General features: G+C 43.4%; 1 protein-coding gene across 1 annotated transcript in view; it reads left to right on the top strand.

Moving 5' to 3' along the window:
- The window catches only part of TMPPE (transmembrane protein with metallophosphoesterase domain), a 59,386-nt gene extending 55,582 nt beyond the window's left edge, over nt 1-3,804 (top strand). The window contains exon 5 of the mRNA XM_033941014.1: nt 3,501-3,804. Within this exon, the coding sequence (XP_033796905.1) occupies nt 3,501-3,691 (191 nt within the window). The 3' untranslated portion in view covers nt 3,692-3,804. The remainder of the gene's footprint in view (nt 1-3,500) is intronic.
- Nucleotides 3,805-13,242: the final 9,438 nt, after the last annotated feature.

Genomic DNA, 13,242 nt, shown 5'->3' with positions numbered 1-13,242 from the left:
AGACTCCAACGGATCCAAAATGCTGCGGCCAAGCTTATCTTTGCAAAAAGTAAATTCGATCACGTCTCACCGCTCCTTTCCAAGTTTCATTGGCTCCCGATAATTTCCAGAGTTCACTTCAAATGCATCTGCCTAACTTTCAAGATCCTCCACGGCATCATTCCTCCTTTAATTCCACTTTCTTGGAATTCCTCAAATCTTAATACCACCAGATCTACCCAAAAATCGAAATTATCCTTCCCCTCATTAAAAGGCATTTCCCACCCAGGAAAACTGGGGACTTCCTTCTCCTTCAGATTCATCAAGCTCTGGAACAACCTTACCTCCCCTCTTCTAAACCTGAGTGCTCTTCAACCCTTCCGTAAACATCTGAAAACCTGCTCTTCTCCAAAACCTAACACTCCTCCCCTCTTCTGACATCCTAGCCCTCTAACATTCTTCTCCCCTCTGATCTTCATCTAGCCCTTCCATGGAGTTCCTTTCTCATTACAATTCCTGTAAACCGTGCAGAGCTCCACAACTATGGAGATGGTGTGGTATACAAACCCAAGGTTTAGTTTAGTTTAGGATTATGTGCAATTTCATCCTCTCCCCTCACCATGCATGGCTCCCTCTCCTCCTTCTGTGCAACCATCTTTCCTTCCTCTCACCCTCCCTTTTCCCCATGCTACCAGCTTTTCTTCCTCTTACTTCTTCCCTCCCCCTGTACCACCAACTTTCCTTCCTGAAGTTCCTTTCACCCCTTCCCTCCCCCTGTGTCACCAACTTTCCTTCCTCTCCTCCCCTGTAGTCCAAAGTTTGCTTCTTCGGGTTGCAGTATTGGCAATGACTCTCTCATGCTGCCTGCTGCTAACCTGCCATGGAGAGACTTCCAGGTCAGCAGCAGGCACCATGTGGGAATTGCTGCTGATACCATGACATGGCCAGAACAATTAGATTCTGTACAGGAAAAGGGAATTCCATTCCTCCCTCCCATCCCCCTGTGCAGCACTTCCCAATCGTCATCCCCCCTCCCCACACACTCTGTGAGACCTTAAACTTTTGGGCCTCTTAAAGCAACAGCAGCGGTAAATAGGCTGCTCACAGCCTGCTTGCCAGGGCTTCCCTCTGTTGCATCATCAGTGATTTCATCAGTGGCGCAGCAGAGGGAAGGCCCCAGTGGGCAGGCCAGGAGCAGCCTGTTCACCGCTGCTGCTTCTTTATGAGACCCGGAAGAGGCTCGGGACGCACTGAATCGGTGAGTCTGTTTTTTAAGGAACCAAATCAATTTGAATTGATTTACTGAAGTGAATTGGTGAATTTACTGAAGTGAATTGGTGGATAATCGCTTTCAAGTGGCTGGAGGTGTTGGCCGAATAAATTTTTTTTATGATTCTCTCTCTCTTCAGACTGCCTGAGAATTTCATTGTCTATGATTTGTATCTGTAATTTGTATGCAGCATACATAGTACAAAAATATCTACAAATATTTTGCCAGCTCCAATATCCTATATAATAAAACCCTAGCCGCGCATGCGCACTCCTGCTTGCGTGTTCCATTTTCCCTGTTCCATGTTCTGTAGGTCCGTGGCTGCAGGAGTGCGCATACGCAAGTCCCCAGCCTCTACCTACACTCGCTGGACTCCCTGCTCTCCACAGGATTCTAAACTATTATAACTTGCAAAGTTGTTACCCTGATTTCTGCCCACCATTGTTCCCTTGCCCTTGCTGGATGGTATCTATTCACTACACACATGCTAGCATTGACCCTGTTAGTTTCTGGGGATTTGTAGTCTGCTGGTTCTCTTTGAGTATCTCCAAGGCCTGCTGTAGCCAACTTAACAGAGCTATTTATGCTAACTCATTCTTTCTTTCTTATCACGTTTCTCCTTGCTTCAGCTCTTGAAGCAGTAAAGGACTTAATACTGCAACTTCCTAGCCTTGTTCTACTACTGTGCACTACATTTGTCCCAAGCATACTTGAATTGTTATGATTTTGGTTGCTCCTACCCAGAGCCAGTGTTAGGGGGTAGCAAACAGGGCAGCTGTCCTGGGCCCCAAGGCTATGGGGGGGCCCCATGGCCAAGCACGTCTTCCCCCTTCTCTCCATACTAGTCCAATGTCACCCTCAAGTTCTGTCTCGCTGAAAAATCCACCTGCCTCGGCAGCAATTCAGAAACATTGCTGGTGGCTCCCTTTCCTGCTTTCCATCTGTCCTGGTCCACCCGAGCAGAAACAGGAAGTTGCGTCATTGAGGAACCAACCGTGGCAGACGGAAAGCAGGAAGGGGAGCCCTCTTTCTTCCTTTTCCCATGTATACCATCTCTCTTTCCCTCCTACTCTACACACCTATGTCCAACAATTCACTTTTACTCTTCCCTCCCCACCAGCAACATCTCTTTCCCTCCCTTCCCACCACTCCACCCATGCATGACTCCCTTCTTTCCTAACCCCCAGCCTGTGCAGCATCTTTCTTTCCCAATTCCCTCCCAGTCCATGCAGCATCTGTCCTTCCCTGCCTTCCTAAACCCCTTCCAGTTCATGCAATATCTGTCCTTCTTGCTTTCCCAACCTCCCCCCACCACATCCTGTACAGCATCTGTTCTTCCCTCACTCCCAACCCCAGCCCCCCCCAGCTGGATCCTGTGGTACGACCTCTCCCCAGTTATCAACTCCCCCCACCTCCCCACTGCTGTAATTTAAAATCTTCAGGCAGCTGGTGGCATAACGAAGCGAGCCTCCCGCTGTCGGCCTGCCCTGGAAGTGTTCTTTCTGTATCACTTCCTCTTCTGGTGTAGGCAGGATGCTGCAGAAAGAACACTTCTGGGGCAGACCGACAGCGAGAGACTCGTTTATTGTGCTGCGGGAAGATTTTAAATTACAGTAGGTGGGGGAGTTGGGAGAGGTGGAGAGCTATACTTCTGATTGCCAATTTTTAGGGAGGCCATGGCCCCTATGGCCTCCCCCATTCCAACATACCTAAAATTCCTTAGGTTTTGGCCAGGTACTAGGGATCTGTATTGGCCACCATGAGAATGGGCTACTGGGATTGATCACAATGCACATTGTTAATCAGCGGAATATATCCAGCCAGGCCTATGAATTGTATGTTCATAATGTTAAGTGCTTTTAGCTATATGGAAATAATTATGCATATGTATATAAACATGTCTGACAGTAAGGAAAATGAGAGGGGAGGAGAAAAGAAAGAAAGGGTAGGAAGAGGAGGTATGAAAGGAGGATAATTTCATAGAAAACGATTTCTAGAGTTTTGATTGGCTTTTTTTTCTGTTTCCATCTTTGGCCTACACAGTGCACCCTTGTTAAAATGCCACTGTTTGGAAACAGATATTTTCAGGATATTATTCTGGTTATATTTAAAAAGTAAAATTACTCTTGTCCTAAATATCATGCCACCATAAGTGGCAAAATACTGAAAGCATAGACTACCAGCAGGTAAAGGAATGCTTCTGACCGAATCCTTTTCTATTTATTGCTAACAGCTTTCATTTATCTTGTAGGTCACACACACGGAGGACAGATGTTCCCTTTAACTATTCTTGCCTATTTGCTTAATCCATTTTTTTCTGGTTTATATAAAGTTGGCCAGAAAACCTTTGTGTATGTAAGTCCTGGAACGGTATACTATGGAATACCAATGAGGCTATTGAGCAGGGCTGAAATTACAGAGTTTGTCCTACAGAACTATTGACTGTGTCCTCACTCCAAAATCTGCATTAATGAATGTCATAAGACACATATTTACAGTGTCCAATTGAACCATGTAATATCAATAAAATGTTTCTGTGATTTGAGTGTTTCCCAGTACTTTGTATTAAATAATACTTTTTTTTCTATACTACATACATAATTTTGGTAGCATGAATGTGATGGGGCATGATATATGAATGTAAAAACAGAGAATGCATGAGTAGATATTGACCAGTCATCTCTTCTCAGAGCTTTATGATCTGCTAAGGCCACATCCAAACTATTTAATTATAATTCATTCAGCCCACAGGTTCAATATATTACTGAAGATCTGGAAATATAGTTTCCTTTCCATGGTGTGTATCTTTAAGTAGGAGAGTGCAGCAGGATTCAGGTGCATAACTGGTATGTGGACTTTCCATAGATTAAGAAAATGCATTGTAAGTGTATGTCAGTCTTGAAGCATATCAAAAGTGTAGAGCAGGGAGAGTTTTTTTTCACATGATAAAGTAAATAGATTGTGAACCCACCGGGACAGACAGGGAAAAATGTTTGAGTTCCTGAGTAAATTCATGTAAATCGTTCTGAGCTCCCCAGGAAGAATGGTATAGAAAATTAAATAAATAAATAAATAAGATGATGGAAGAGAATAGGAAGAAAATTATCTTGATAAATTTAAAACGAAACTAAAAACTTTCTTATTTCAAGACGCATACCATAGTGTTTGACAATACCCCTTTCCAATAGCACTTCAGTATACAAGAAGAACTGCTTTTAACCCATCTCCTGGTGTTTTTTTCCTCCCCCCTCTTCCTCTCATTTATTTTTATTTTATTTAATGATGTAATTACAAACTTTCCTTTCCCTCTCTCCCTCAAACTTGTGTATGTCAACGTATTCATCAATTCTATGTTCAACCTATTTTTTTTACCTCCATACTTAAATTTATTTTAACGTTTTTAGCTTTGTAAACCGGCCAGATACATGATTATGGTCGGTATATTAAAATGTAAATAAACTTGGAAGTGTGTAAAACCAGGAAGATACATAAATAGGGCCTGGAGATTTGTAGATGAGTGCCCGGATAGCCTGTTCTTTTGAACCTAGAATTTCTGGAGACTGTCTCAGAGTTTCCATGTCTGAGCAAGATATGCAAGAGACTATGAATGGTGGTTACAGATTGGCCCATGAGGAGAGAGAAGGATGTTGAGGAGCTTTGTATACAATTTGGCAATCCTGAGTACAAGGTGTTTAATAGTTCTTTCTGTGGCTTTCTCTTGTTCGTTTGTATGATTCTGGAGGCCACATCTTCAAAAAGATATAAAAAGGATGGAGTCGGTCCAGAGGAAGGCTACTAAAATGGTATATGATCTTCATCATAAGGCATACGGGGACAGACTCAATCTGTATACTTTGGAGGAAAGGCAGGAGAGGGGAGATATGATAGAGATGTTTAAATACGTAATGTAAATGTGCATGAGTCTCTTTCATTTGAAAGGAAACTCTGCAATGAGAGGGCATAGGATGAAGTTAAGAGGCTCTGGAGTAATCTAAGGAAACTTTTTTACAGAAAGGGTGGTAGATGCATGGAACAGTCTCCTAGAAGAGGTGGTGGAGACAGAGACTGTGTCTGAATTCAAAAGGGCCTCAGTTAGTCATGTGGGATCTCTCGGAGAGAGAAAGAGATAATGGTTACTGTGGCCATTTGGCCTTTATCTGCCATCATGTTTCTATGAATCATGGTATTTTGTGTCTGCTATCCTAGTTCTGTTGTTTTATTTGTACATTATTGTTTTACTATCGTTATCATATTTATGTATAAAGAAGCTTTTATTGAGCATTACACAAGAACATGCAACAACAAAAAGAAGCGATATCGGAAATACCAGAGTTCAGACCAGAGAAACATGCTCATTTAAAAAGAATATGCATGAAAGATTTACATACAATGGAAGTGGTGTATGCAAATAAATCTCATATATATTAATTGTGAATATCTTGAAAACCTGACTGGCAAGGGGGGTACAGTTTTGAGAAAAACCTACCAAGATGCTCATTAGCCAGTTCTGGGTGCTAAATATAGAATCCGAGAAACGTAGCCTATTCTGAAGGGAATCAAACACTTTGTTCCCAGGACAGAGACTTGCTGCAGTGCTGGGTAGACAACAGGCGAAAGAAGGTTCAATATCCAGGATAAAAACCTGGGTACCTGTGAATGAAAACTTTATAATATGGTCGCCTCAGCAGGGATTAGCTCTAAAGGAGTCAAAAGTTTTTAAACAAACTGACCAGAGAGGAATGATCCAAGATGGCTGACGTGTAGCGGTGGCGTCCCGGCTGTGCCTTTTTTCCTTGAAAATATATTGCTTTTTTCTTCTTAGAACTTTAATAACATACCCCATATTAAGAGGAAATGGGCCGTGAGAGCACCTCAACCTGCGGCTCTTACCTCTTCACCGACGCAACAAACACTTCAGCGTTTCTTTGAGCCGCGGAACGCTGCTGACCCTCAGATCTCCCAGTGGCGGCAGACTTCCCTGGTGGCTCTGAGTGAGGGAGCACTTGAGCCTTTGGAACTGGAAACATCTTTGTCACCGCCTACGATCTCTGCACCGCTCTGTCCAGTGGGCAGGCAGAGCAATGACTCATTCTCCGGAGGGGAGGAGGGAGTTGTCCCAGAGCAGGTACTGGGCGGAGCTACACTCTCGGCTGAAGAGCAGGGGAGTAAGAACTCTGAGGGAGCCGAAGCCTCAGCAAAAAACCTGCTAACATCCTGGATATCCTTCTGGAGGCCATGAGGAAAATGGAAGAGAAAGTGGGGAAGACTGCTTCTGATGTCCAAGCACTGGTAACTAAAGTAGACTCCTTTACTTCAAGTATTGAAAAAGTGAAACAGAAGGTAGACTCTGAGACTACTCCCTTGAAAAATTCCATTACTACAATAATCAGAGACTAAACCACTCTTTCACGCAAGATAGAAATGATTGAAAATTACAATCGTCGTCTCAATTTGAGAGTACTTAAATGTCCACAAATTTTTTCTATCTCGCCAATTGATGTCTTCAAAAAATTTTTGGTGGAGAACTTTTCTTTTCCACCAGATCAATTACCACCTATAAATAAGGCTTATTACTTACCAACACCAAAAAGAAATAGTGGCTCGGAAGAATTACTTGTTTCTGAAAATTTACCAGTTTCTGGGAATTTACCAGTTGATACTGACTTCCAAAATCTAACAGCTCTCTTGGAAAATTCTTTCACTGATGTAAAGGACAGAGCTACATTAATCATAAATCTTATATTTGAGCAAGATCTCAATTCAATCATAAGGTTATTCTTTAAGAAAATAGGTTATGGCTACACCACGATGTTACAAAACCAACACATGAAAGGCGTAAGCTATTTTTGGCAATGCGAGAAGATACAAGGAAGTTGGGGGCTACTTTTACTTTAGCTTATCCTCGTAAATGCATAATTAAGTATATGGGTTTAAAATATGTTTTTTATACACCTAATCATCTAAAATCCTTTTTGGACCTTAAAGGGTTAATCAGAGGTGGAGAGTCTAGCTCTAAAAATTAAAATCCGGGGGGTAGACGTATTAAGCATGTTTTTTATCTTATAATTTGTAATTTTACTTTGAATATCTCCCTATAATTTAGATCGTTCCTCTAAATTGAGGTCTAAGAAGGAGTTATAGCCATTAAGAATTGGTTTTGTTTCCGATAGGAATGTGATATTTCTTGTTTTGTCTTTTTATTTTTTTTACATGATGGATTATGACTCTATTGCTTTAACAAATTGTATTACTTGTGAATAATATGATAATGAATAAAAAATAAAGTTTAAAAAAAAGTTTAAACAAACTGAAAACTGCCAAGCTAATATGGTAAATACAGTATATAAATACATGCTTTCTTATTATTATGTAAACAGTCAAACAAAGTTTTGGAAAGGCGAGACAGAAGTCAAAACCAAATATAAAAAGTCTTACTATTCTTTAAATAATTTTTAGGAAATTTGAACTTTTACATTTCTCTTTATTTTTTTTGTTTGTTTTTTAAATATTAAAATTATTTGTTGAGTTTGATAACAGCATGCAATGCACTCTCCTATCTTTACTTTACCTGATCTTTAACATGCTGAGTAACTGAAAAGTGTGCTAGGATGTGATTTATCAGGATTACTGTACTTGTTGAAGTCTGCAGCTCCTTTGGCACATTCAAAGTTGGTGATCTGGAAACCCAGCAGAGCCCGGAGGAAGGACCAGCAGACTGCGTCACTGACACAGACCTGAGACCAGAGAGACAGTTGAGGAAGGGGAGATCTGCTATCATAGTGGGAGACTCAATCCTGAGAGAAGTGGACAGTCACATAGCCGGAGGGAGAGAGGACCGACTAGTGACATGTCTCCCGGGGGCAAGAATGAAGGATGTCATCGACAGAATTGAGAGGATCCTGGAGGGAGCCGAGACGGAGGAGACAGCAGTGTTGATCCACATTGGAACCAACGATGTCAGCAGGAGGAACTACAACAGGACTACACTAACTGACCAGTTCAGGATCCTGGGGAGGAAACTGAAATCGAGGACGAGGAAGATAGCCTTCTCAGAGATCCTGCCAGTACCGAGAGCGGACGCAAGGAGGCAGAGCGAACTACAAGCAATAAACGATTGGCTGAGGAGATGGTGCAAAGAGGAGGGGTTCCACTTTGTTCGGAACTGGACAACTTTCTTGGGGAAGAACAAGCTCTACAGGAGAGACGGACTACACCTGAGCACGACTGGGATGAGGATGCTGGCACGCAACGTCTAGAGCATCATAGACTTGGCTTTAAACTGAGGAGAGGGGGAAAGCCGATAGTCGATCTGACCTCGACACATCGTAGAAATGTATCAAATAAGGATACTGAGCAAGATCATTGTAAAAGAGGGTTCGGGACTGAGTGGTAATTTTTGGAAAAAGGACCTAAGGACGCAATGCAGGGGCCCAGGGTGCAAATGAAACGGGCAAGCAGGATTAACAGAGAACAACGGGAGCCAGAGGGGCAACCAGAAATGGGGAAACAGGCTGAAGATGTAACAGACACACCGCAGGAGGAGGATGACCGAGGCTCGGCTCGGGGGACTAACCACCCATGAGGGGGACACCAAACCATGAGAAAAACCAACAGGGAAGGCAATCAACCGGGACTTACATTGCCTATACACCAATGCTAGGAGCCTAAGGGCCAAAATGGGAGAGCTGGAAGTCATAGCCAGCGAGAAGGACCTGGACATAATTGGAGTCACGGAAACATGGTGGACTGATGACAATAAATGGGATGTGGCCATACCAGGGTACAAGCTCTACAGGAGGGACAGGACACACAAAAAAGGTGGAGGAATAGCGCTATATATAAAAGACTCCATACCCTCAACCAGGATGGAAACAACAGTAAGGGCGGATGGCTTGGAATCACTATGGGTTAAGCTACCAGGAGGAACTGGAGCAGACATAAAATTGGGACTGTACTATCGCCCACCTGGACAATCGGAAGAATTGACCAGGACCTGGAGGCTGAACTGAGGCAGGTATGCAAGAGCGGAAGTATGGTGGCGATGGAGGACTTCAACTACCCTGGGATAGACTGGAGTATCGGGCACTCAAACTGTACGAGGGAGACCAAATTCCTGGAGGCCACGAGGGACTGTTTCATGGAACAGCTGGTCACGGATCCAACACGGGGAGATGCTACTCTTGACCTAATCTTCAACGGACTAGGGGGACCCGCAAAAGAGGTGGCGGTACTAGCCCCACTAGGAAACAGCGATCACAACACGATCCATTGCAGGCTAGAAATTGGATCATCAAAGGTGAAAAGAACCACAACGACGACACTCAACTTCAAAAAAGGGAATTATGATGCCATGAGGAAAATGGTGGGAAAGAAACTCAACTCAACACATGGAAGATGGAGTCCATAGAAAAAGCCTGGACCCTACTCAAGGGCATGGTGCACGAAGCACAGAACCTGTGCATCCCCAAGTTCAGGAAAGGGTGCAATAAAATAGAACAAAAAATCCAGTGCGGATGACAAATGCAGTGAAAAAGGCGATAAGTGACAAGAAAGCATCGTTCAAAAAATGGAAAAAGGACCAAACAAATGACAACCATAAGGAGCACAAAGAACACCAGAGGGAGTGTCACCGAGTGGTTAGGAAAGCAAAAAGAGAATATGAAGAGAGACTGGCGGGGGAAGCAACAAACTTCAAATCATTCTTCAGGTACGTTAAGGGGAAGCAACCGGCAAGGGAGGAAGTGGGACCCTTGGATGATGGAGACAGAAAAGGAGTGGTAAAAGAGGAAAAAGAGATAGCTGACAAGTTAAATGAATTCTTCATGTCAGTCTTCACGAAAGAGGACAAAACCAATATTCCGGAACCCGAAGAGATCGTAAATGGAGATCAGGATGATAAATTGGTCCAACTAGAAGTGAGCCAAGCGGATGTACTCAGGCAGATAGACAGGCTAAAGAGTGACAAATTGCCAGATCCGGACGGCATTCACCCAAGGGTACTCAAGGAACTAAGGAACGAAATAGCAGAGCCATTTCGACAAATATGCAACCTATCCTTAAAAACTGGAGAGATTCCGGAGGACTGGAAAATAGCGAATGTTACGCCCATCTTCAAGAAGGGTTCAAGGGGTGACCCAGGAAACTACAGGCCGGTGAGCTTGACTTCAGTCCCGGGAAAGATGATGGATGCGCTGATTAAGGACAGCATCTGTGAACACATTGAAAACAATTGACAGCTAAGGTCGAGCCAGCATGGCTTCTGCAAGGGAAGGTCATGCCTCACAAACTTATTGTACTTCTTTGAGGGGGTAAACAGCCAGGTGGATAAAGGGGAATCCATAGACATCATTTACCTTAACTTCCAAAAAGCCTTCGACAAGGTACCACACGAAAGACTGCTTAAGAAGCTATGGAACCACAGGGTGCAAGGGGAGGTCCACCGATGGATCAAAAACTGGCTGGCAGACAGGAAACAGAGGTTTGGAGTAAAGGGCCATTACTCAGACTGGCAATGGATCACGAGCGGAGTTCCGCAGGGGTCGGTGCTGGGACCGCTCCTGTTCAATATATTTATTAACGACCTGGAGGCGGGAACAAAATGTGAGGTCATTAAATTTGCAGATGACACCAACCTATACAGCAGGGTCAAAACCACGGAAGACTGCGAAGATCTCCAAAAGGATCTGACGACGCTGGATGAATGGGCCAAAAAGTGGCAAATGAGCTTCAACATAGGGAAATGCAAGGTCATGCATGTAGGGAAAAAGAACCCAATGTTCACTTACAAAATGGGGGGATCACCGCTAGGGGTAAGTAATCTTGAAAGAGACCTGGGAGTGATGGTAGACACAACATTGAAGGCGTTGGCGCAGTGCGCCACAGCCTCAAGGAAAGCAAACAAAATGTTGGGCATCATTAAGAAAGGTATCATGACCAGGACGAAGGAAGTCATCCTGCCACTGTATCGTGCAATGGTACGCCCGCATCTGGAATACTGTGTCCAGTAGTGGTCGCCGTACCTCAAGAAGGACATGGCAGTACTTGAGGGAGTCCAGAGAAGAGCAACAAAGCTAATAAAGGGTATGGAAAACCTCTCATATACTGACAGGCTGAAAGAGCTGGGGCTGTTCTCCCTGGAGAAGCGGAGACTTAGAGGAGACATGATAGAAACCTTCAAGATTATGAAGGGCATAGAAAAAGTAGACAGGGACAGATTTTTCAAATTATGGGGAACCACAAGTACAAGGGGGCACTCGGAGAAATTGAAAGGGGACAGGTTTAGAACAAACGCTAGGAAGTTCTTTTTCACCTAGAGAGTGGTGGATACATGGAACGCGCTTCCGGAGGTTGTGATAGGCAAGAGCACGTTGCAGGGCTTCAAAGAAGGTTTGGATAGGTTCCTAGAGGACAAAGGGATTGAGGGGTACAGATAGGAGTAGAGGTAGGTTATAGGGATAGGAGTGAGAGGCAAGATATAGGAATACGGTAGTCAGGGACCACTGATCAGGCAATGGGCCTGATGGGCTGTCGCAGGAGTGGACCGTTGGGCGAGATGGACCTCTGGTCTGCCTCAGCGGAGGCAACTTCTTATGTTCTTATCTGTGTCTATTAAGGCACAATTTAATATTACCACAGTGTTTTGAAGTGCATAGCATAGGCAATAATCATAGTCAGTGCTGTTATTTAATGTGCCCTCTGAATGTCAGTACTCAGCTCAGGCTCTGTAACAGGATCCCAGCTGTGCTCTGTAACTGAAGATTATTCATTCTGCAGGACATAGAAAACCACAAACATAAGAAGCTTTCTGCTCTGCTACTCTCATCAAGATTACTAGCTAGTGTTTTCTGCCCATCTGTGACATTACTGCCTGTGAGATCCTGTCTGAAGTGGATAGCTGCTGGCTGCCCTTATTTGCTATAGTTCTGGCTTAAAGGCATCACTGAGCTACTGAGCTGTGAGTCTCGGCTTATTTACAGCTGTCATGCCACTGATCGGTGTCCTGGATGGACATAATTGGAAATGCTGCTAAAACAGTGAAGGGTGTACTTTCTGGAATGCAGTGGATTGCAGGATCTGAGGCAGCATGAAAATTGTCTATTGTAACAATTTTTAAAGCATAATATAAAATAAACAAGTGAACAACTACTGTATGCAAAATTGCACAATGCTGATATATACTGTACATGATACAATATAGCTTAGTTTTCAGAAGAGGGAATAGAGTTACATAAAAGTAGAGACGAATCCCCCCCCCCAAAAAAAAAATAAATAAATAAATTTTAGACATACTTTTCAAGAATAGACATTTTGCCTCTGCCAACTTTGGATGACTACCACCCTACATCCAAATCGGATTTAGACGTATGTTTTGATTATGCCCCTCCACATCTACCATGCTATGTTTGCCACACTGTGTTTGTATATATAATACTATTTTTGCCCTGCTATGCTGTATATATACCAGTGGCGTACCTAGCATATGTGACACCCGGGGCCCAATATTTTTTGACACTCCCCCCCCCCCCCATCTGTACAAAAAACATGACTTTTAGTAACAAGCCACATGTCACACATGAGTACCTAGGAAAAGGCAGCATCTTACATACTGCAGTGAGCAGTACAACATCTATACACCCATTGTTAAACTAAACAAGCCAGACTAATACAGATCAATCCTGCAGTCAATCCTAACAAAAAACCATGTTTTTCGAATACACAGAACACAGAAAACACTTTCGCCTAGTATGGAATATGTAATCACAAACTAACCCCTCCCTCTTTTACAAAACTGTAGTGCGGATTTTAGCCACGGTGGTAACAGCTCTGATGCTCATAGAATTCTGAGCATCAGAGCTGCTACCACCACGGCTGGCGCTAAAAAACACTCCACAGTTTTGTAAAAGGGGGGATAAAATAGAAATACATAGACAAAGGTTAAATTGAACCATTAAGAAGCTGGACTTTGCATACAGTGCACCACAGAAACAGTGACA

The sequence above is a fragment of the Geotrypetes seraphini genome, chromosome 4 (assembly GCF_902459505.1).
Source record: "Geotrypetes seraphini chromosome 4, aGeoSer1.1, whole genome shotgun sequence".
NCBI classification, from domain to species: Eukaryota; Metazoa; Chordata; class Amphibia; order Gymnophiona; family Dermophiidae; genus Geotrypetes; species Geotrypetes seraphini.
The sequence above is the reverse complement of the archived record's forward strand: the minus strand, read 5'-3'. Positions and strand labels throughout refer to the sequence as shown.